Here is a 26,222-nt window from a genome sequence, read left to right on the forward strand (position 1 = left end):
AGGCCAGGGCTGGATTCGAACCCACCAGCTCTCATGTATGTGGCTGGCGCCTTAGCCATTTCAGCTTCCAATTCTTGTTGTACCTTTTATTTTTAATTTTGGTTATAAAATATTATGGTCTTGCTTGAGAAAAATTTTTACAGATGCCAATTAGTGTAGGCTAAATAAGCTTATTTGTCTGAGTGCATTAACTTTTCAATGCTTAGCTTTCTGATCTCTGCTGAACAGTTTTCTTTTGTCATTCTTTATTCATTCACATTTTCATATGTGCCAGGATTTGCGCTAGGCCTAGAAGATCAAGAGAGATACAGTGTCTGTGCTGATCGAACTTTCTATAATTCAGCAGAATCTCTATAAGAGAGAATCTTGACTAGGGGTCCTTTTCATGACATGGCTCTCTAGTTGACCAAAACAAGACTTTTTACAAGAATAAGTTATTGTCAATGTTTATATGTAACTAGCATTGAAATATAAGCAGATGATTTCAGTTGAACAGCATGACTTGATGATATTGCCTTTGATCAAAAATATAGTAAACGCGCTAGTGGTTTGTTAGTTAAGAAGAGTCAATTTTTTTCTTTGCAAAGTTAGTTTAAATATAACATTCACAATGGGAAATCAGTTTCTACCTGAAAAAAAAGTCTTTATTTTTCCAGTCTTCATGTTTGTCTGATTGATCGTGTATATGTTAATGACTTGTAATCTATAAGAATCTTATGCACAGAGAGAATATTTATCAAGAACATATATGGTACTCACCAACTGAAATAAATTCATTACCTTATTAAACCCTTCCTTGGGAAGTAGTTAGCTGAAGCCTTGTTATAGTTTGATTTTGGCTCCCAAAAGTTCATATGGTGGAAACTGAACAACCAGTGCAACAGTGTTGGGAGGTGGTGCCTGATCAGAGATGATTAGCTGATGAGGACTTCTGTAGTTCTACTAAGAGCTGTTTAGTTATCTTGGGAGTGATGCAAATGAGCTGTGATGACCTAAGTCTTAAAAAAAGGGGGGGGGGGAGGCTGGGTCAAAAACTGACAGGTTAAACAGGGATCAAGGAGTAACATTGAACTTGGTGAGGTTGAAGTTATTTGTGACCTTAATAGCCATTTTTGTGTGTGTGTGTGTGTGTAGAATAGTTGAGGTAAAAGCTTCTTTGGAGTAGAGTTTTTGCTGTAAATAGGGAGCAGAAAGGTGAGGTGTTAAGTGGAGAGGTCTATGCAAGTTTTTTAATATGGGAGCCACTACAGCATGCTTCTAAGCTTTGTCAGTGATCTAGTGGAGAAGAAAATATCACTGGAAAGGAGAGAGAAGAGGCAGTTTCACTTGAGCAGTTTTTTAATTACTGAATCCCCAGGGCTTGAGTACATTTTTCTTGAATGGATTAATGAATGGGTAAATGTTTTCACTGGATGTAATTATTTTCTTTTATTAGTGCTGGATAAAAGGTAGACTAAAGAACATAGCTTAACACTTCCTTTTTCAAGTGGTTATGAGAATTGATTTGGTGATAGTGTTCTTTGATTTCTAGATTACTATTATGAAAGTTGCAGATTCCAGGTAGAAATCACTTAAACCTGGGCAAAATAGGGCCTTGAAGTTCCAAAGGAGAGGAAGCTTATGTTTACATGCAGAGATAAGAGCTGTTTCCAAGAACCTTCTAAAAACCCTCCCCTGTCCTTCTCTTGCTCAATCTTAGCACTAGATATTCTTTAGAACAGCAGTAAATTAGTAACGGCATTTCCACTAATGAACTGACTACTCTGGCTTTGAACCTCCAAAACCAATGATTTTGGTTTCTAAGCATCTTTATGTATATAAATCATTTTTTGCTACTAAAAGTTCCCCTTTATCCTTCTCTTAATAAATGCACTGGTAGCTGGCCAGATTGAACATTCCAGATTATAGAATCTAAATAATCTAGAAATAGATTAATAAATAATCTTGAAATGATAGATTATTAATATTAATTAATATTATTAACCTATTAATTCCTGGCAAATTTCTGGGCTGCAAGCCCTCAACAAAACAGAGTAAGTCTGGTTCATTCCCAAGATAGATGGGAAAGTACTCACTAACTTCTTGCTTGACTAACTCCCTTGAGAAACCGGGAAGTACCAACTATACCTAGACTGACCTTTAAGAAATGCCAGGTAGGGAAAATATTAAAACAAAGGTATGATGAAATAATCTATTCCAGATTATTTATTTCTAGTCCCTAGGAAACCCAACATGTTGATGTTTAGACGTAATTTTCTCTCCTGTCTTTTTTTAGGTTGACATCGTCTTGAGCTTTGCTCTTTCACCCTGCTGATGTGGTGTTTCCAAGCTTTGCATTTCCCCTTACGGTCTGTTGGGTGTGATGCTGCTGTAGGCCAGTTAGATCTTTTGTCTCGTGTTCTTTTTTTCCACTTAAACTTTTAAAAAGTTGGTACCTATTTTAAAAATATGGTTATTACTGTAGACTTAAAAAGACAGTAATTGTCAATAGGGCGAAGAAAGATTTTTAAAAGTTCCAAGCAGGGTTACCAAATAAAATACAAGATACAGAGTTAAATTGGAATTTCACATAAACAACAAATAATTTTGTTGTTCCACAAAGACCACACTGCCAAACAAGCCAAATTTACAGCAAAGTCTTTTTATTGAAGAGCTAGCTGGTGACTGCCTCAGTGTTCCAACATGGATTTTCTTAGAGCAGCCCCGAGTGCTTAAGAGGTCAGTTTTTAAGGCTTGTTTGCATCCTGGTTGACACACAGGCTGTCCAGGTGCATCTGGGTAGGGTAGCAAGCAAACATTGTATAGAAACAGAATTTTGTGGTTAGTTAGCTATACATCATACCTCTTTGTTTTAATATTTTCCCCACCTGGTATTTCTTTAAGGTCAGTCCAGGTATAGTTGGTGCTTCCCGGTTTCTCAAGGGAGTTAGTCAAGCAAGAAGTTAGTGAGTACTTTCCCATCTATCTTGGGAGTGAACCACACTTACTCTATTTTTTTGAGAGCTTGCAGCCCAAAAATTTGCCAGGAATTAACTGGTATTTTTCTACATTAGCCTAGGCCTAACAATTTTCGAGACTAACCACATGAGACATACTTCTGCTAAAATTATTTATTTACTTGAAATTAAGATTTAACTCTTATCTTGTATTTTCATTTGCTAAATTTGACAGTTGTAGTTTAGAAGAAGGTTTGTATGATTCTTAGTTTGAGAATAAAAATGCAAAGGTAGATTCTCAGAGTTTGAGTCTTTCTGAAAATGTAATCCTCAGTGTTGTCACACATAAATGTAACAACCCAACCAGGTTCATTGCCCATTGCTGAAGAAGAAGCCAGTGCATTGAGATAGCAGGCATTAACAGCTGAGAAAGAGTTTAATATCCTAGGCACCATGTGAGGAGAAGAGAAGAATTTCTCAAATCTGTCTCCCTGACAATTTGTGAGCCCTGGTTTTTAAAGACAGTTTGGCAGGTAAAGGGCTAGGGAATTGAGTCTGCTGATTGGATAGAGATGAACTTATAGGCTTGGGAAGCAGAAATTCTTGTGCTGAGTCAGTTTCTAGGTGGCAAGACTAGTTGAGTTGGTTCCGTGGTATGGGCCTTAGACCTGGTTAGATCAGTTGGTCTCCTGGAATACAGGGTCTGGAAGATATCTCAAAGACTAGCCTTAGGTTTCACAAGGATGATGCTTGTATGGAGCAATAAAGAAAGCTGAGAATCTTCATGACTATCAGCTATGTGACTCCTGAGTAATAAGCAATTATAGGAAAGCAAGCTAGGAAACAATGGCTGGTCTTATATATATATTATATATATATTTTATAAATATTTAAATATTTTATTAATATATATATAAACATATATGTATTATGCCTATACGTTTGCAGAGTTTGGGCCTCTGCCACACAGTTCCCTCCTTGTGGTCTTTTATTAATTTCATAAAGGGCAGTTTCATAAGTGATGATCAAAAAGGGGAGTTATGTATATATCAAGAAATTGATCTTGCTTATATCTGGTTATTTTAAGAGTATAAACTGAATATGGAAAGAAAAAAACACAAACCAAAGACAAAAGCAGAATTGTAAGACCTAGAATGAATATACTTGAAGAAACACTAGGTTAGCAAAAACAATTTTTAAGTTACATCTATCAGTCTGTTCCTTGGTATAAGTGCTAGGATGTTAAGAAATATTTACTTAATCTTCTTTCTTGTATACTATGGAGAGTTGAGAGTGGTCTTTAGGTTGATAATGGCAAACCTGATAATGTTGAAAATACAGTTGAAGCACATGGTGAGTGAGAATGTTAAAAGAGTACCCAGGTATTCAATGTTAAGAGTTCAGTTTTCAGAACCTACAAGTTGCCAGACATTCATTTTGATGCTTTTATAATGATTATCTCTGTTAATAGCCTTCTGTGTTGATTTAAAACTTTATAAAAATTTTTAATTATGAGCTATTTCAAAAATATGAAAAATCTCAGAAAATAATGTAACAAACACAGATGTACTCTCCACATTGATTTAAAAAGTATTAATTTTTTCCTTCTTTGCTTCAGATTTTTCTCTTTTAAAAAAATATAGCTATGTTTTTTCTTTTTCACTTCTCTTTCTTCCCCTGCAGTCTGCTTCCTTAGAATTGGTGTATATAATTCTCAAGCATGTTTCTATATATTTTTGTGTGACAGAATATGAACCAAGCCATAGTGGGGGATTGATGATAAGAAATGGGACTAGCTGGGCTCCTGTAATCCTAGCACTTTGGAAATCTGAGTCAGGTAGATTGCTTGGGCTTTGGAGTTCAAGACCAGCCTGAGAAAGACCCCATCCATCTTTAGTAAAAATGGAAAAAGGCATTTACTGGGCATTGTAGTGGGTGCCTTTAGTCCCATCTAATAGGAAGGCTGAGATAAGAGGATCACTTGAGCCCAAGAGATTGAGGTTGCTGTGAGCTATGATGCCACCACACTCTACCCACAGCAATGGAGTGAGACTCTATCTCAGAAAGAAAAAAGGGGGACTAGAAAACTTGGAATAGGATGTGTAGGATGACCAGTGTCTTCAACTACTAAAATGTCACTTGTTTGAAGAAGTGTACGGTAACATCAGACAGTACAGATCATTTTTTTAAAGTGTACTTTTAAGATCAGAGAATACCATTCAAAGGCCAGGTTTGATGAGAGAAGGAAAAAAAATAGAAAGCAACATCTAGTACTTAGTGATCCAATTATTTTATGGCCTATGTTAATATGGAGATTTTTATAAACACTTAAAAATATTGTATAATCTTCACAGGTGTCATTTTTTTCTTTTATGACTTTTTTTCTTTTTTGATACATGTAGGAGTCTTACTAGGTTGTCCAGGCTGGTCTCAAACTCCTGGCTTCAGGTGATCCTTTTGCCTTGGCCAAAGTGCTGGGATTATAGGTGTGAGCCACTGCATGTGTCCCAGCTGTTATTTTTTTTTTAAGTCATCAAATATGATTTTCCTAGTAGCTTCACTATAAAAAATATTAATCAGAAATCTTAGGAGAAATAAATGATTACATTAGTTTTTAAAAATTTGTTTAAAGCTGTATGCTGTAACTTTAAAAAGTCAGAATTCATTTTAAAATATATTTCTAGTGCTTTTTGATGCTTTTTGAAACATGATATTTGTTTCAATAATTAAATATTTAAAAATATAGAAGGTGCCATTTATTCCAAAGGCCATCAGTTGCCCAACTCATATTCAGGAATGGATTGGTGTTCCATATTATGATACACAGGACCATGTATACAAAGGCAGGAAAACCTTTTTTTGAAACATATAAGGCTGATTCCAGAGCATCACTTGAGTTTTAGTTTGGCATATAAGGCCACCTCTTGGAAGGTAATAGTCAGGGTTTCAATTCAAATTTATCTTTTCAGGGCTTATTAAGGATGAATAATACATTATTGTGAAATGTATGACTTCTGAGTCCTGGCATAAAACTCCTAAAATCCTTGGAATCTCTTAGGTTATATCTTTTTGTATACTAATAAATTAATTGATGGCTGGCATCCTGAAGGTAGCTTCAAGGTGGGGACTTGTCATCTGAAAGAGCAAGGGACTTTCAGGTCCAACCCACAATCCCTGGGAGGTGAGAGGGGCTGAAGGTTAAGTTGATTACCAGTTGCCAGTGGTTTAATCAGTCAAGCCTATGTAATGAGGCTTCCATACTAATCCCCAAAGGTAGCAGTCTGAGAGCTTCTGTATGGCTGAACATGTGGAGGTGCCTGGAATGTGACATGTCCTTGCCTGCTGCTTCTCTTATGCTTTTAACTGTGTCTCCCTCTTTATCTTTTGTAATATTTTTAATAATAAACTAATAAACTGTTTTTTGAGTTCTGTGAGCTGCTCTAGCAAATTAATTGAAGCCAAGGAGGTGGGTCATGAAATACTGAGTTTATAGCCAGTCTGTTGGAAGCACAGGTAAGACAACCTGAGGCTTGCAATTGGCATCGAAGTGAGGGTTGTTCTTGTGAGAATGAGCCCTCAGCCTATGGGATCTGATGTTATTTCCTGGTAGGGAGTGTTGGAATTGAAAGGCACTGCAGAATTGCTTGCTTGCTTGGTGTGTTGGGGGAAACCCTGCACTTTTGATCATGGGCATCTTCTGTATTGATTATTGTTGTGCTGTTATGGGAGAGCAGAAGGATCATGGTTTGAGTGTTTTCCGCTCTTGAAAAGAGACGTGTAAATTTCTTGAGTCTTTCTTCCAGAGGCCTATGGACTAGGGTAGAATGAGAATTGTATGTTCTAGATGTAATCTATGTCAGGTGCTTTTGCACTTGACCATTGTGGAAATCATTGCGATATGTGCTACCAAGTATATGGTAGGTCGGCTCCATGTTTTCCTGAGAGTCGTGGGTGTGCTTGTCTGATCTTTGTGGGATGTTTTTTCTGACTATTCTGATGCTGAAGTATTATCCTAGTCATATGTTTACCCAGGGGCATTTAAAGAAAATTATTTCCTTAATCTCTGCTAAAAGTAAAGTTAATATATAATTTTGGGGGAGTCTTCTATAATACAGATACTATCTGGTTTATAATTATGATCCTGTCTGAATTTCCTTTTTTCCACCTTTGTCTGGAAAACCTGGAGTTAATATGAGTAAGTAATTAGTTGGTGGAATAAGTTAGAGAATAAGAGCTTCATACAAATTTTGTTATTTTTAATCATTATATATTTTGTGTTACATGAAAAGTGTACATGTGTGTATTTTATTTCTCTTCTTTGTGCTCCAGATGCTTTTTCTAATTTGGAAACTATTCACAAGCAGTTGCTTCTTGCTTAAGAATGAGTTAGGATCTAAAGTGCACTTTGTTAGAGTAAGCAATCTGAAAATGAAACCAAAAAGGTAATCCCCATTTACAACAGATACAATAAAATAAATTACCTAGGAATAAATGTAACCAAAGCATTGAAAAGATCTCTATAATTAAATAGTGATGAAAGGAATCAAAGAGGAAGAAAATGGAAAGATTAGTCCAAGCTCATGGATCGGAAGGATTACATTGTCAAAATGTCCATACTACCCAAGCAATCTATAGATTCATTGCTTCAGTGTAATTCCCATTGAAATACCAGTACTCTTCACAGAAATAGAAAAAGAAATCTTAAAATGTATGTTGACCCAGAATAGCCAGAGCTATCCTGAGCAAAAAGAACAAAACTAGAGGTACCGTGTTTCCCCCGAGAATAAGACACTGTCTTATATTTATTTTTTCTCAAGAAGACACACTAGGCCTTATTTTCAGTGGATGTCTTATTTTTATTAAGTATAATACAGCAATCTACATTTATTCAAAATCCAGTTAAGTCATCTTCTTCTGGAACCTGACAGGGAGAGCCAACCTTGTTGGTGGGGCTGACGTTAGTGATATGTGAACTCCTTTCCCCTAGCCGTTTGCACATGTGCAATAGGATGCCTGTGACTGAGGTTACCACACCTGCACCTGTGCAAGTGCGAACGACTCAGAGAAAGGAGCTGTGGCAGATAAAAGGTATCCCAGTCTTCCTTACCGCTCCACTGAAATGTGTGGCGTGGCTATGCAGAGATGCTACATAGCCATGCCCATCACTAGGTCGTAATATCAGGGTAGGGCTTATATTTAACAAATGTATAGAAATCCTGCTCGGGCTTATTTTTTGGGTAGGTCTTATTTTTGGAGAAACACAGTATCACATTATCTGGCATCAAATTATACTGTAGAGTTGTAACAACCAAATTGCATGGTACTGGCATAAAAATAGACATACAGACCAAGGGAACAGAGTAGAGAACTCAGAAATAAATCCACACATCTGTCGTGAGCTTATCTTTGCCAGAGGTGCCAAAAACAAAGTGGGAAAGGAAGTTTCTTTAATAAAAGGTGCTGAGAAAGCTGGATACCTATATGCAGGAAAATGAAACTAGTCTCTCGCCATGTACAAAAATTAAAGTAGATTAAATCTAAGACCTGAAACTATGAAACTACTAAAGGAAGACCTTGAGGAAATGCTTTAGAATGCATTCGTCTGCGCAGTGATTTCTTGAGTGATTTCTCCAAAGCACAGGCAACCAAAGCAAAATTGGACAAATTGAATCACTTTAAGCTAAAAAGCTCCTGCACAGCAAAGGAAAACAATCAAGAAAGCAAAGAGACAATCCATAGAATGGGTGAAAATATTTGCAAACTACCCATCTGGCTAGAGATTAATGACTAGATTATAAAGGAACTCCAACAAGTCAAAAAGAAAAAGTTAAAGGTGGGACTCTGTCTCAACAAGAACAACAACAACAACAAAAAAAGGGGGGGGCGGAAGAAACCGGGCAAAGGATTTGAATTGACATTTCTCAAAAGAAGGTATATGAAAAAATTCTCAACATAATTAGTCATCTGAGAAAGGAAAATCAAAACTACAATGAAATATTTCATTCCAGTTAAAATAGCCTTTATCAAAAAGGCAATAATGTTGTGGCAGAGATGTTGGTGAATATGTAAATTGGTGCAGCCAGTTCAGAAAACAGTATGGAGGTTACTCAGAAAACTGGAAATAGAACTACTATATGATCCAGCAATTCCTATGCTAAGTCTATTTCCAAAAGAAAAGCAATCTCTATTGAAAAGACATACTCCCATGTTTATTGTAGCACTGGTTCATAGTAGTCAAGATTTAGAATAACTTAAATGTCCATTAACGGATGAATAGATAAAGAAATTATGTAATGTCACATAGGAATTCGATATAATGGAATGTCATATAGACGCAAAACAAGAATGAAATCCTGCCATTTGAAACAATATAGACAGAACTGGGGAATATTACATTAACTGAAATAAGCCAACCACAGATAGACAAATCTTACATGTTCTCAATCATGTGTGGTACTTAAAATATTAAAAGTAATCGATCTCATGAAAACAGTGTAGATTGGTGGTTTCTGTAGACTGAAAGTATAATGAGGAGGGAGGAGAAAGTGGAGATGGTCAAGGATGTAAAAATACAGTTAGATCATTAGAATGAACAATATTTGATGCCATAGCAAAATGACAGTATCAGCAATAAGTTGGTACTTAAAAATAACCAAAACAATAAAATTGGAATGTTCTTAACACAAATTAGTGCTAAGTACCTGATGTGATGGATACTCCATTACCCTGATTTGATTAATTCACATTGTATGCTTGTATCAAAACATCACACACACCCTATAACGCAGTGGTTCTCAAACTTCCTAATGCCTCCTAATGCTGCAACCCTTTAATACAGTTCCTCATGTTGTGGTGACCCCCAGCCATAAAATTATTTTTGTTGCTACTTAATAACTGTAATTTTGCTACTGTTATGAATCGTAATGTAAATATCTGATATACAGGATGTATTTTCATTGTTACAGAGCGGTCCCAACCCACAGGTTGAGAACTGCTGCTGTAAAGATATGCAGTTATATATCTATAATGATTTTAAAAATGAAGTGACCTTTATAAAATGTAATGTTTTAATAAAAACATGATTTGGTTTTAAGTAAAAAATAAACTTATTAGGTGGAAGTTATGAATAGTTATAATTAACCTTGAAAGTCCTTTGAGAGGACACCAAGTTGGCACAACATACCATCTCTCAGTTTGTCCTATATAGCTATGTTTTTTCTTCAGACTTGGAACATATCACAATTTCTTTAGATGAGCTCCACATGAAAAAGTTGGCTTGTGTTTAATGGCCATTCAATCTGGAACAGGTATTCAATGTGTGAAATGATAGATAGGATTTCTAGTATTTTTTTTTTTTTTTTGTCTATGACTTTTATTTTCTTTTTTGGCCTACTGTGTTTGGTATATTCAAATAAGGTAAATTCACCTGTTCTGTGATTCCACTTTATTAACCAATTCATGGCAATAAAGTACAGTAAAGTACAAGTAAGGAATAAGAGGCTAAAATTCTCCTTAGGATTCATCATGAACAATCACTCCTTTGTAAATGGCATAATACCATAGTATATATATACATATATATGTGTGTGTGTGTATGTACATATATACACACGTACATACTTATATACGTGTATATATACACACACTATATCTATTAAGGCTGATACCTTGACAGTATTAACTGTGCTACAACTTGATTGTTTTTAAACACAAACACAGTAAAATTTAAATGTTGTAGTTTTTCAAGGTGTGATTAGTTAAGTACAAAATCTTATTTTAAGTATTGTGATTTTGTTTTTGTATTTTCTTACTGATGGGGTCTCACTGTCACCCAGGCAGGAGTGCAGTGGCACAGTCATGGCTTACTGTAGCTTTGATCTCCTGGGCTCAAGTGATCCTCCTGCTTAGTCTCCTGAGGTGCTGGGACTACAGGCATGAAGCAGTATGCCTGGCTTTAATTCACATTTTTACTTCATTTACAACCTACTCCATCATTTCAGTGTTTTCATCCCTTACTTGCACATATTTCCTTTTTTTTTTTTTTGCACTATATTACTTTTTGTTCCCCTTCTTACTTTCCCAGTATCCATAATGCCAGCAACTAGTTGCTGATAATTATATTTATTAGAAAACAAAGTTTGGCTGTTTAGGAGATTTTCTTATTTGTTTATACTGAAAAATACAGTAACTATATTTTTTAAAGTTGCTATCCAGCAGCCCTCCATATTTCAGGGACACGGGTTTGGCATCTAAAGAAATCATCTTATCAATTTTCCACATAGTACTTGAGTATAGTATGTACTGTATTCTAATTCACAGGTTGCTTATCATTTCACAAAGGGAAATTCAGGTTTTTTATTTTTCCTTCTTTGTTGGAATGTTAAAAAATACAATTACTTTTTCAAGGCCATTTCTTTTTATTTGTACATATTTCTAATTAACAGTTTGAAATTCATTCAGATAATCGTGGTGGGTACTTCTGATAAATAAAAACAGGCATTTAGGCTTTTAAGCCTTTAGGAATTATATTTGCTTTGAGTACTATGAATTTATTATTAAAGGAATTTTTCATTTATACACTTGTTTAGTAGCCCATACTAAATGTGAAAAAAAAGTTACTGAGGTAATAATGTAGGCCCCTTTATCTTAATGCTTCTTCACTCTGTTCCTAAAAACCAGATATTTTAATCATGAACATAACTTCTTTTTAAGATGTCCTACTTGAACATCTTCTCCCTTTGTCTGGACTTAAGATTCAGCATAATCACTTGTCATTTAAGCTTTTTTGTCCAATACACCTGTGTTATAAAACCCTGGATCCTACAACTTTTGTTCCTACTCTAGATTGTTGCCACTATAAATCTTTAGTGTTCAGTATGAGCTGAACATTCTTTGCCATCTGAAAATTCCTTTTCTGGTATGCTAATCAGTTTCCTTTCTCATTGGTGGTGGCAAGGTTGAACTTTCGAACTTTCAGCTCTGCATTGAAAACTCCTGCTCATCCTCTCTTTGAATAGTCTCAGCATATTTTAAAAAATAGAAGTTATTCTGATAAATTCCCCTTTACTATGTTTTTCTCCCTTTCATTCACTCTCTGCCCAATCATGTTACAAGCATCTGCAGTTCCATTCTTTCTTCCTTCATGCTCCTTTCATCCAGGTCTCTCTAGACCTGCACTTTGTTCCCACTCTCTCTCAGGGAGCCTACTCCATCAGTCATAGTCTTTATCCTGATTACTTGACCTTTCCATCTTGATAGCAGCTCTCCCTGATTATAAAAATGTGCTCAACTCTGTATCTATTTCAGAAACTCTTAACCCTGTTATTTCACTGTGTCTGGCTTTTCTTCTCAGCCAGGTTCTTTGAGTGAATGGTATGTATCCATTTTTTTTTTTCTATTTTCTTCCTTTTCATTTATCCTTCAACCCACTGAAAATTGCCTTCTCCCAACCGGTCTTTTGAAACCACCTATGCTAACGTCATCTAGGACCTTAGAGTGGACAAGTACAGTGGGCTCTGCATCATAGGATATGAAACTTTCTTTTTTCCTCTGATATGACTTTGTATGACATTTCTTTTATTGATCTCTTAGGACTGTGTCTTTAACCTTCTGCTGTCTAGTCTCAAGAGGCTTTTGGGAGTAGAGTGCATGAATGGACATTAGGGCATTCATGCAGCCTTTGAAATAGCGTAGAAAATATTGTTTATATGTGTGTATGTCTATTTTCTTAGGAAGAGAGTCCACAGGTGTATATATATTTGATTTATAGTAATATTATTTTCATCTATAGTTTTAACTATGATGGAGCCCAGACTTCTGATAGGAAGTCCAAAACTGTACATCCCACTTTATGGCCCATAAGTCAAACTTGCCTAAACAAAATTAGTCCTCTTTCTTCTTCTACATGCTTATTTTACATACAGGCTTCACTCTTCCGCCTCTCCTGAATGTCCTGCTCCTTTTCTCTTCATCTTCACATCCTATCCCATGTTTATTTTATCTTCCAAATACACATGTCTTAAATCCATCTTTTCCTGCCTTCTCTGTCTCAACTTCTTTATCTCTCACCTTATTTACTGAAATAACTGTCCAACTGGTTTACTTTTCTGAAGTTTGATTCTACCTTTAATCTATTCAGCACACATTAAGTCTGAGTAATTTTTCTACAAGTTAAATTTTTTTCAGTGACTTTGATTATCAGATTTAAAAGTGTTCAATATGAGATACGTTGTTGGGTCTTTGGTTACATAACATCTTTAAAGTCTTATTTCATGAGTTTCCAAATGTATTAGTGCATTCTGTAAGGATTTTTAAATCAATAAGTCTATTATTTTAGTTTTCTTCTTTATTCTTTTACCCCTTGGCATAATCTTTTTTTTTTCTTTCCTACAAGGCAGGCTAATTCAAGTTCCTTAAGTCTCAGCTCATGCTCACCCTCCTTTCTCTCTACTGCTGCCCTCCCACTCCCTGAGATGTTTCTCCCCAGTCTTGACAGTCATATTTGCATAATTATTGCAAGTATTTTTCTTTCTTCAAAACCGTACTGTAAACTCATCATTGAGTGCAAATGCAGTGATGCCAAAATTATTTTTCTTAAATTTCAATATGTAGAACCTCTTAAAGTTTTTAATATATGATGGTAATCTATAATATTTGCTGATTAAATGACAATTTAAAATTTGTTTTCTCAGTTTTACTTTTATACATTTCATATACACTTAGAAGTTGGAACTCTTTTTACTGGTACAAATTATGAGTCTTGAAAACAGTTCTGTAAACCTCATTTGTACCCAGTGCCTAGCACAGATCATGTTAGGACAAACTCAAATGATAGTGAATAAATTGTAGGTGACAATGAGCTAATGAGTGATTAAAGTATATTTAATGTTGATCATTCAGCCTGAGGAAGAAAACAGATAAAGCACAATTATCAAATTAAGTAATGTGTTTTGCCTCCATTCTCTCAATTATAGTTCAAACTGATCACTGATGAGATCTCAGGGAGCTTTAAAGTTTCCTGTTACTGTAGTGTATGATGTGACCTCATTATCACACCCTATTATTAGATCTCCTCTTGAGGTTGAGTGTATTATCTTATTTTGTTAGAATTTGCTAGGTTTATGAGTTAGAGTAAAAATCAGTGAAGTCTTCCTGCCTTTTTGTTTTGTTTTTAAGAAAAGGGCAGGAGATTCAGGATATTACTGTAAGGTATGTCGTAGTGATGGAAGTAGTATCCCCAAGGATCCCATCTATTCATAAGACCATGCCAGAGGCACAGTGTTCATGCAACCTGTGCCTCTTGTTCTGACATGATGTTTTGAAACCATAAACTTGTGTGATAAAATTTCTGATAGATTCTGAGACAAAGTATGTTCAGTTTAGTGCCAGAACCTTTCTTTAAAGACTTAATGACTTTCGTCATCATGAATGCATCTTTGCAGCCTCTCGATGTGGGTAGAGAATTTAAGCCCCAATTCCCTAAGGCATCTACTGTGTTCCTTGCTTAGTCTTTATGGATGATATTAACAATCTATAGTTCTTAGGAGAATTGAGATATAAATCACTCAGATCACTTTCAGTATGATTTTATTCTTATTGAAAAAGGCTAGGAGAAGCCAAACCATATACCTAAATTCAGGCCATGGATTTCTAAATAAATGAATTTTCTCCTTGGTCATTATTGACTTGAAAATTGAATGGTGAATTGAGAATAGAAGACACCATCTGTATACACTGATTTTCAAGTATGGTCCTTATCTTCTGCTTCATCTGAGAACTTGTTGGAAATGTAAATTTTCACACCCCATCTTAGTGCCATTTGTTCTGCTTAATTGAAATACTAGGAATGAAGGGAGTAGGGTCAGCAATTTGTGTTTCAGAAGCCCTCCAGGAGACTTTGGTCTAAAATAAAGTTTGAGAATCTCTGCTCTATGCTGTCCCCTGACTTCTGCTTGAATTTTTTCTTCAAAGTACTCAAGCGTATATGTTATCTAGTGTTAGAAAAATCCAGATGTGATTCCCTAATTCATCTTGTTTTCACAGACCCTCTCCTGAATTCATTCCCAGTGGATAGTTGACATTTCGGATCAGCTAGCTAGGGAGTTAATTTACAAATTGGATCATTTTACTTTGCTGGTTAAAATTCTCCAGTGTGATACAGAAGAATCCACTGTATTTTCCCCAGTTTTAATACCAATTTTTTACTGATTTGCTATAATTACGTATGTTTTTAATACTTTTTTTTCCTCCTCCTGATTTATAATCTAATCACATTTTGCTTAATGATTCTGACCAATATTAGGACCAATATTGGTCACTGTGACCTCAGGAATGGATTTGATACTTTCATGTGTCATTTTGAAAAAAAAGCAAAGACTATATGGCAGAGGTGCCTGCTAAACCTAAACTGTTTTCTACTCTATTTTTGTGAAAAAGTTTACTGACTCTTATTCTTTGACATTTATTGAGGCTTGCTTTATAGCATACTATACATAGACCATTTTTTAAACCCAAATATACTTGATCAGAATATATAATTTTTAATCATTAAGTACAGGTTTCTGGTATGTTCATTAACTTATTACATTGTTCATGTACTATTTCTTTACTGCGGTTTTTTTTTTTTTTTTAAAGAATTATTTCCTTTTTTTTGAGACAGAGCCTCAAGCTGTCCCCCTGGGTAGAGTGCCGTGGCATCACAGCTCACAGCAACCTCCAACTCCTGGGCTCAAGCGAGTCTCCTGCCTCAGCCCCCCAAGTAGCTGGAACCACAGGTGCCCGCCACAACGCCCCGCCATTTCTTGGTTGCAGCTCTCATTGTTGTTTGGTGGGCCCAGGCTGGATTCGAACCTGCCACCTTAGGTGTATGTGGCTGGCGCCCTAGCTACTTGAGCCACAGGCGCCGAGCCAGAATTATTTCCTTTTTAAGGTCTTTTACTTGTGACTGACTTGAAATTCAGTAAGGCCTTTTTTGATTCATTGAAACACAGTGAGGTCTTTCAGCTTCTACTTTGATGATTTCTCTTGAAAGTCTGTATGTTTTAACTAAGGCTATTAGGGCATACAAATTCAGAATGTTTAAGTTGTATCTTTTATTAGTTTGTAGATTTTTAACAATTCCTAGTAATTTTCGTTTTAAACCTCAGTGTTTTGTATGAGCTGATATTTTTCTTTCTTTCTTTTTTTGAGATAGAGTTTCACTATGTTGCCGTTGGTAAAGTGCCATGGTATCACAGCTCACAGCAACCTCAAACTCCTGGGCGATTCTCTTGCCTCAGCCTCCCAGTAGCTGGCACTTTAGGCACCCACCACAATGCCTGGCTATTTTTTGTTGCAGTTGTCATTGTTGTTTAGCTGGTCTGGGCTGGGTTCGAACCTGGCAGCTTCAGTGTAACATGGCTGGTGCCATAATCACTGTGCTATGGGCGCCAAGCCAGACCTGATATTTTCAATACTGCCACCAGTTAGGTTTGGGTTTTTTGGTTTGATTTTATTGTATCCCTTAACTTTCAACCTTTTTTGTCTTGTGTTTATTGTGTAGATCTACTGTTTGTTGTTTAGCAATTCATTCTGTAATTCTAAGTTTGTTTATAGTTATTGTGACTATTGATGTATTTGGTCTTATTTCTGTTTGTTCTGCTTGATCTGTACTTTGTGATAGAATTTACCACTTTTCTCTTTTTTTTTTTTTATTTTCTTTTTTTTATTGAACGGTAACTATGTACATTACCACTTTTCTCTTTAGCTGTTGTTTAACCTATCCCCAGACAGTTTTTAAATTTAACAATTACATATTTTTATTTCTAGAAGTTATATTTTCAAATCTGCCTAGTCAAGTTTTATTATACATTATTTAAAAATTCCCTCTTTTGTTAAATATTTCACATAATTATTTTATATCTAATTGTAACAGGAGCTGGATTTTTTTTAAGTATTAAACTTTGTAATGACTTCAGGAATACAGCACTCAAGAGAAAAAACAGGAATGAGAAGTGGTTTGAGACATCTTGTATGGCCGGCTACCCGGTAGCCTCCTCTCCCCTCTAGTACTTTCCTTCCCATGTTAGACATCGTGGCCTAGATAATTCTTAGTTGACCTATGCCAGAAGCCAGTACTCGTAGTCCCTCTCCAACTCCCTTCCAGTTGTGATACCCAAAGCCACTCCAGATATTTCAAAATGTTTCATGGTGCTAGGTCTGTCTGGATGTTCCTGGTCTCCCAGCTCCCACTGTCAATCAAGACTGAATTCTGGTACAATGACAGTGTGATCACAGACATAAAACAATTTTACATCAACAGTTTATCACAGGAAAGAAGAATGAAAGTAAAAAAGAAAGCTGAGGAAGTATAAATAAGTTCTAGGGAGAGAGGAATGGGTCATTCTCCACAAATAGAGAAACACCCAGAGTCTGAGCACATGCTGCCTTTTCTAAGCTTACTGGTTTGCTTGCTGCAGGATGGGTGGTTGTTTCTTGCCCTTTGGGGTAATTGATAGACTGTGGTTATAGAATATGTTATGTCACAGGTTATAAAGCAGGGTGGTTATTTAACAGTTTCTTCTTCTACTCATGGATCTTTCCTAGAATTCTTCATGAAGCTCCACCAATGCTATGGTAATTAGATGGTAATGAGCCCCTGGTCAGTTGGAAGTCACTAGGAACTTTTTACTGTGTACATTCCCACCAGGAAACAATTCCTAGCTGCAATTTGGTTCTGAACTACAATTTGGTCCCTGTTCTTCACTGTTAGCCACATCCCTGTCATCTGTTTACCTTCCATGAGACCTAATGTTGTCTGGGTCTTTCTCCACTTGTGGAGACTGACAATGTTCCTCTTTCTCTGGAATATATTTACACTTCGTACAGCTTCCTCATTTACATTCTTTCTTTTCTGTGATAAACTGTGTAAAATGTTCTGTGTCTGTGATCACTATGTCATCAGCTTGACTTGGTTCAGACTGTCCATGCTGGAATTAACATACAATATATGTACAATTCACCCTCTTGTAAACAATGATCTGACTTACCTATAGCTCACACATACCAGCGGAGGGTATTGAAGGTAATAGGTAAATGTACCTGTTCCAACTTACATGCAAATTCAGCTTGAAAACAAACCTATAAAACTGGTCTTGTTCGTAACCCAGAGACTGCCTGTCCCCATACTCATTCTTGACACAGAGCCCAGGGGCCAGGGAATACAATACCAGCCAGACCTAGCAGTGGGAGAGCAAACTAATCTCTAGCTGAGAATTACTTTAAGAACTTGTGTAGCTTATGTGATATCCTTCAAGTAGCCATGCCTTATAAATTTATAGATTTTAGCTGGGCAATAATAAGCCATCTTTAACCAGAATAGTATTTGTCTGTTTGTCTGGAGGTTAGTTGTTCAGTTGTCTGCATCTTAACAAGGAGAATTAGACCAGGTTATCTGACTTCTCATTTTCTCCGGGTGTTCTTCTCTTTATCAAGCACTTTAATTCTTTCCTTTATTTTCCAGTCTCCTCATTACCATTATCTTCTCTTCATTCTTTCCTTTTTATTCATTTACCAAATAATTATTTAGTGCCAAAATTATTCCAGGCCCATTCTGTTTCCTGGAGAGATCAGTAAAATAAATGTTCTTTCTACATCGTGAAGCTTACTTTTGTGGAGTGAAACAACATGTAAATCAGTTTTAAAGTAAAGGAGAAAATGTCACATATTAATTAGAGCAGTAAAGATAATTATATTATTTTACTTTGATAGACAGTGACTGGGTAGTTGTCCTGTTCCTTAGAAGGAATGGTTAGGAAAGGCTCCGTCTTATGATGTATCTTTTAAGCCAAGGTGCACATGTCAAGCCAATTATAACATGGGGGGAAGAGCATTCTAAGCAGAGGTGGAATCACTAGAAAGTTGTAAAATTTGAAATCAGTGACTACTCAATAAAATTGGGGAAAAGATGGGCAAGTGCTGTTATCTCTCTCAATAGTATTGACGGTACTAACACAGTATTTGAGGCCTGCACTTGGGAATTTGTAGAGCTAACAGAATGTTATAGTAGTTAGAAACATATATTTGTTGTATGCTTCTCCAACCATAGCCAAAGTGTTATGGAAAAAAAAAAAACTTCACAAGTCAAAGTCAAAAATATATCAGGAAAATGTTTCAGCATTGGTGGCAATTGCTTTTTTAATTAATTTGTTTCTTTTTTCTCTCATATAGGTCAATTTTTTGAGTTTGATTACCTCTCCAACCTCCTCCAACCGGATAAATATCATATTGTTTGGTTTCTGGTTATATGGATCACTGACTGAATAATAGATGACTTTACCTCGTCTCACAGGAGCCTTGCGCTCCTTTTCAAATGTCACCAAGCAAGATAATTATAAGGAAGACATAGCTGACTTAAAGGTAAATTTTTTAGATGAAAACCATTGTAAATATAGAGTATGAGCAAATATACGACATTCTTTTTCTCAATTTTGTGTGGTTAAAATGAAAATTTTGTTTAGTGTAAGACCAAATGGTGAATGTGTATACTGATAACCCTCTGGGGATACTTGTGTTAAGTACCTAGAACTGTATTGTCAAAGGGAGTAAATAGAACTGTGGTAATTGAATCCTTTGCTAATTTTTCATTAGTAAGGTCCCTGCCACAGTTAATTTTATAATATAATCCAGTAATTTAACTCTGGATCATGTAAGTTTTTTGGTTTCTGGTAAAATTCTTATCAAACAAACAGAAACAATGTCTGTACCTTAACATGGAAAATATGAATATATACTCTTGAATTCAGAAATTGGTCTTAAAATTGACTTGTCCTTGTAATTGTGAAGAAAGGCATTTAAGACTTTAAAAACACTATTATTTTAAAAGCTACTTTGTAACTCAGCCTTCAGAAATAAATTATAATAAGAAATAGAAAATTAGGCCAGGTAAGGTGGCTCATGCTTGTAATACTAGCACTCTGGGAAGTTAAGGTGGGAAGACCGCTTGAGGCCAGGAGTTTGAGACCAACCACCAACCTAAACAAGAGTGCTGTAGGGAGGCTGAGACAGGAAGGATCGCTAGAGCATAGGAGTTTGAAGTTGCAACGGGCTATGGTGACACCACTTTACTCTAGCTGGGATGACATACTGAGGCTCTTTTTTTTTTTCTTTTTTTGAATGAAAGAAGAAAGACAAAATTATATGGACTCTTATTTTCACTTTTATAGTAAAGACTGACTCCTGCTTTAGTAGTAATTATGGTATGGAAGTTTCTTTCATGCGTCAGTTTTATAAGCAACACTAATTTTACCCTTGCTATAAATGCAGTTAGGTCCCATGAGGAATCTTACCACTTGGGAGCATTACTTTTGTCTTACTGAAATGATTCCTTTAGACTGTTTCCCACATGTTCCTACTGTAACAACTTAATTCATTTAATATTCAATCTTATTTCATATCTTCCTTTGTCCATTCTCCTTTCCCTAAACCCAGATTGACTAGCTCCATTTTAAATTAGAAAACAGCGGCAGGAAAATAATGATGAATTATGTGTTATCATTTAAAGAGTAAAATTATGATTTTTTTTTCTGCCACACTTCTTTTTCATTTGGTTGGAGGGCTTTGTGAGTTTGATCTCTGTATCAAAGCCAGTAGACTGAAATAAAATTTTTATTTGGTTCCATGGTCATTTCTTGAGAACAGAAAGATGTATATAGCATCAAGAAGCCATGGGATAGAAGAGAGTCTCCTGGATTCCTAACCTATTCTAGACTCAGACTTAAGAAAGTAATACTGACTTGAATATGTTGAATCAGCCCTGGGAATCTAATTTTCTATAAATACATTTCATCAAAACGCATGACATAAACTTCTTATTTATATACACTGTGATCTAAACTATGTTAAAAACAAGCAGGTAGACAAACAAAAAGAGGTATGTGAGATAGTACCAGTTGTTACTGTTTGGATGTTGAACTTTTTTTACTTTGCTTTTTACTTCGCTGTATGAAATTGATTTCATAATGACTGTCTACTATAAAACAAAAAGAGCACTTTTATTAAACTATTTTTTAAACAACTGAACGTCTACGAAATCACATTTAAGGAAAACTTGTTCAGGGAGAAGTTTAGATGTGACTAGATACATTGAATTCTTGTGGGCAGTGCCAAATGTAATACAAAATATATGCAATAAGTGATGGATTTGAGAAGAACTTCAACTATTATTTTTTTTGATTATGTTCTCTGTTTCAGATAAAGCGATCCAAACTTCATGAACAAGGTTTAGATTTGGGCCTGACATGGAAGAAGATAATGAAATTTTTGAATGAAAGACTGGAGAAGAGTAAAATGCAAAGTGTAAATGAAGAGTTAAAGGAAATATTACATGCTGCAAAACAAATAGGTATAAGTTTTGTTTTTTTCTAAAGAGCCAGTAAGTTTCGAAAATAGATTCCTTGTAAACTAATAGCTTCCTTATAAACTATATACTCTATAGTAAAAGGCCAAAATTTCCAAATAAGTACTAGGTATTCATAATTCTAAAAGACAGTCTTATCTATCAGTGTGATCAGGGCAGAGGATGTCAAGGTGGAAATAAAGTAGTAATTAGAAGACGATTATGCATGAGGGATTTGTAGGAATTTAGGTTCTGAAACCACTGTCTTGTTTGAAATAGGATAAGGTAAATTAAACATTTAATGCAGCTCTCAGGAACCCTGAATGTCACGTAGTTTAGTCTCTTATAAAAAGGCCCATCTAACACCCAGTGAATGGCAACACTTAGCTGGAGTTGACTTTTCTTCTGATCCCACACTAACATTTTTATCAACTGATTGTATCTCAGGGGAAAGTATAACTTGAAATTGTAATACTGTGTACTTAGGGTACTTTCCCAAGGTTAGAAACTAAATGAAACAAACAACTCTCTGGAAAAATAGCTGTTTGTACTGTGAAACTCATCATATTATCAGACTCTGATAACTGAAAAGAGTAGTTAACACTACTGTAGTTCTAAATTCAGCAGGTTTGTACCTACAAACTGTCCCAACTCACATTATGTTCTTATACGATCTGGCCTCCACCTTTCTCTCTGACCTCACATCATCTTTGGCCATAACCATCTGTGTTTCAGACACATGGCTTTCTCTCATGACATCAAAACAACCCAGCTGGTACCTGTTCGGGGGTTTTTGCATGTGCTGCTCTGTGCCAAGAATGTTCATCTGTTATAATTTTAATATGGTAGATCCTTTCTTATCATTCTGAACTCAGCTAAAAAATTATCTTCTTAATGAGGTCTCTTTAATCTCAGATTGTCACCAAACCATACTTTATCTTATAACTCCCCGTTATTTGACAGTTTGATTGTTTATTACCACTAGGATCAAAGTTCATGAGAGTAAGATTTTATTTTTCTTGTTCAACATTCCATCCTCAGTGCTTACAGTAGTGCTTCATATATTTTAAGGTCTTAATGAAGGTTCATTTGGTAAGTAAGTGGAAAAGCTTTCTCAGGTGAATTCTTAGTAGACGGAGAATTTAGAACTTTACCTTATCATATACTGGTTGGCAATTTTCTTTCTTACACCTAATTTGAAAGGTGTTTCTTTTTTATCTCATAAACTTGGAAACTTCTTATAATCATTTGTCTTTAAATTTTTTCTTCAAATATTTTGAGTTTTAAAAATATATTATTTACCTATCATTGATCTGTAATCTAGTATAATACCGAATTGAATGTCCTCATTGTTTTAAGTTGGGAAAGTACAAAATAAATGCCATATGTAGTTTTCCAGTTAGGTGACCAAGAGCTTCATTAAAAATTGAGTTTGCCTAAGTGTAGGGGAGATATGGCACATTTTGATGGGATTTATAATAGCATTTGGCATAGAATCACATTTCTATTTTTAACTTAGATTCCTAATAAAATAACAGTGAAAATGCAAAATCTCCTAAATCACCTTGACTAGGATTTCACCCTCCTAGTTGTCTTGGTCTCTATTTGTAAGATGTTGGGGTGTTTGGTATCTGACTAAAGTGCTTCTCAGAAACTGTAGTGGCCTTCCTCTTTATTGAAATGCCACAGGATACTCAGCAAAAATAGTAGCGAAACACTGAGCTTATTTAGTACCATGATTAAATGGTTTCTTTATGTAAATGATGGAGAAATTAAGATTTAAAAAAATAAATTATTCTTTGTATTTCTTTCCTGAATATCTCTGGCTACAACACAAAAAACCTTGTCTTAAATACCAGCCATTAATTGTTATCCTAGGGATCTTGCTTGTGGGGAAACATATGATTCATACTTACGGAATAATCGACTGGCTGATATATTGAAGGGATTATTTTAAGATGTAATATCTCATGAGAATATTTTTGAGAGCGATAAAATCTTAGTATTGGATTTGGGCAATACTCTTGTTATACCTACTTTTTTAATGGTGTGCTGAAGTTGAAGTTTTAGCTGTACTAAAACTCATGGTAGAATAGTAGTCAGCCACCCTTTATGAATGAAAGCAGCATTTGAAAAGATTAGTATCATGGAGAGTATATTTTTGTGATTTCTCTTATAGTTTTCTTTTAGCATAGCCAATTTTGGTGTGATTGTATGAAAAGGTGGAGCAACATTAATAAAGAAAGAAAAAACAATTAAATTTCAGTGACATATAATATCATGAAGTGCTTAAGACTATGTGTTTTGTTTGATCAGAATAATTGAAGGTTTAAGCTGGAGAAAACATCAGGGACAGATATCTTGTTTAATGTTTTCATTTGTTATGTGAAGAAACAGGGCCCATGGAGGTTAATTATATCATGGTTGGTGTTTAGTGAAGGTAGGCCTAGATCCAAATTCTGAAACAGAAACATAATAGAAATCTTAGATTTTTACTTTTCCTTTTTCTTGTCAGAAGTCATGAACTTTCAAGTCTACTTTTCAGCTCTTTACTTATTTTGCATATTTACCATTGCCCTATTTCAGAATTTTACCATCTCATGTCTGAACTACTGCAGTAGTCTATTGCCACAGTCTTTCTCTTTCATCTTCTCTGTCACAACAAGACTGGTCTTTGTAAAAGGTAAAGCTCATTTTTATTCTCAATTTACCTTTTCGGCCAAATTGGGTTTATTTTGTTTGCTTTTTTCCCTCTCTCTTCTTTCTGTGTTGTCCAGGCTGTAGTACGGTGGCATTATCATAGTTCGCTATAGCCTCAAACTATTGGGCTCAGGGAATCCTTTGTCTCAGCCACCTGAGTACCTGGATCTATAGGTGTGCACCACCACACTTGGCTACCATTTTTTTCATTTTTTATGGAGACAGGTCCTCACTATGTTGCCGATGTTAAGACCAAATTTTTTAGAATAATTCATAGAAACCTCCTTTATGAATTAACACAATTTACCTTTTCATCCCTTTGCCATATCACATATAACCTTTAAGACAACATGTGCACTGTTTACTATCTTAATTTCCTGAACAGTGCATACTGTTTGGTTTTGTTTTGACCTGTGTTTTTTATTTGTTAAAGTAACTTTCTCCATTATGTTTAGCAGCTGAAATGCTTCTCATCTCTGAAGACATGGCTTAGGCTTAATTCAGTCATGTCTTCCCTGATTCTTTTCTGATCTTGATGGACAGTGTTCCAATAGACTATCACCTATTCATACTTTCTAAGGTTACGTTTCTTATTGCTTGATAATTGTTTACTCCTATCTCTTCTCTGATTGACTGTGATTGCCTTGCTGATACAAGGATTACAGTATTACTACCTCTTTCTACTCCAATGCTTAATATGCTATAAGAGATATAAGAGATGTTGAATAAACACCTGAAGTATTGAGAATCCAACCTAAAGTCCTCTATGGGCTTCAGTTTTCACTGCTTGTAATGCTGATAATGTTTTACAAATGCCAGGTTTTATTCTTCCTTTTTTTTTTTTTCACTTTGTCACCCTGTATAGAGTGCCATAGTATAATAGCTAACAGCAACCTCAATTTCTTGGGCTCAGGCAATCTTCTTTCCTCAGCCTCCCACGTAGCTAGAACTATAGGTGCCTAACATGACACCTGGTTAGGTTTTTTCTATTTTGAGGGTCTCAATTTTGTTCAGACTGCTCTTTTGTTATTTTAAAATATTCTTCCCCTCCCCCATTTACATGTAATATATTCTCATACATTTTACAATTTGATTCTCCTCTCAAGATTATTATAATAATATAGCTGTAGGGAGAAAATATTATACATATTTTTAAAAATAGTATTCTTGGCCCTTAATCTTATTGTATCCATATATTCATTGTAGGCACAGCTATCTTATCTCCTTCATGGATTTTTGAAGGATAAACAGGGTTATACTACCTTATATTTTATTGGCAATGAAGCTTTGTCAGTACACTTTATCAATAGTCAATATGTTCTAAGCAAAAACATTCTGGAAAATAGGTCAAGGTACAGATTGGCAGTCAAAAAATGCATCATGTATTATGCATATGTCTTACTTTAGAATTTTAAATTATCATTTTAGGAGGTTATTAAGATTTTCACAGTGTAAGGTAGAAACTGGGATGGGAGTCAAGAATAGTGGTCAGAGTGGGTAGAAAGTTGTTATATGTAGTAGTTCCTTAATCAGATCTGTAACTGACTATCTTTTATAGAGCCAGAATAGAATTTTGAACTTTTCCCAGAGCACATTGATCTATTGATTCCACTCCTATCTGAATATAGATCAAGACTCAGAATTGAACTATTTTCTTTCAGTATTCAAATTATTTTGCCACACAGAGGTCTTTAGTTTTGCTTTCACTAATTTATAACCCCTGATTTATTTGGGTTTTGACTTTTTTATGTATTTTACCTTTAATAATTTTGTCTTTAAGTATAGTATAAATGGGTTTGGCGCCCGTGTTCAATGGTAAGGGCACCAGTCACATATGTTGGGGCTGGCAGATTCAAACCAGGCCAGGGCCTGCTAAACAACAATGACAAGTACAACAAAAAAACAGCCGGGTGTTGTGGTAGGCCCCTGTAATCCCAGCTACTTGGGAGACTGAGGCAAGAGAATCGCTTAAACCCAAGACTTTGAGATTGCGGTGAGCCGTAATACCATGGCTCTCCACAGAGGGCAACATAGTTAGACTCTATCTCAAAAAAAAAAAAAAAAAAAAAAAAAAAAGGGGCAGTGCCTGTGGCTCAAAGGAGTAGGGTGCTAGCTGCATTTTAAGGCATTTGCGAATTCATTATGGTTTGTGTTTTGTGAAGGAAATAAGACTTTACTATTAAGAAGTAAAGAATAAAAACCTGGGTAGAAAG

General features: G+C 35.4%; 1 protein-coding gene across 1 annotated transcript in view; it reads left to right on the forward strand.

Moving 5' to 3' along the window:
- The window catches only part of ASCC3 (activating signal cointegrator 1 complex subunit 3), a 368,987-nt gene that overhangs the window by 1,082 nt on the left and 341,683 nt on the right, over window positions 1–26,222 (forward strand). The window contains exons 2-3 of the mRNA XM_012810382.2: window positions 19,143–19,331; window positions 21,165–21,315. Coding sequence (XP_012665836.1) covers window positions 19,242–19,331; window positions 21,165–21,315 — 241 coding nt within the window. The 5' untranslated portion in view covers window positions 19,143–19,241. The remainder of the gene's footprint in view (window positions 1–19,142; window positions 19,332–21,164; window positions 21,316–26,222) is intronic.

The sequence above is a fragment of the Otolemur garnettii genome, unplaced genomic scaffold (genome assembly GCF_000181295.1).
Source record: "Otolemur garnettii isolate 467f Iridium unplaced genomic scaffold, OtoGar3 scaffold00132, whole genome shotgun sequence".
NCBI classification, from domain to species: domain Eukaryota; kingdom Metazoa; phylum Chordata; class Mammalia; order Primates; family Galagidae; genus Otolemur; species Otolemur garnettii.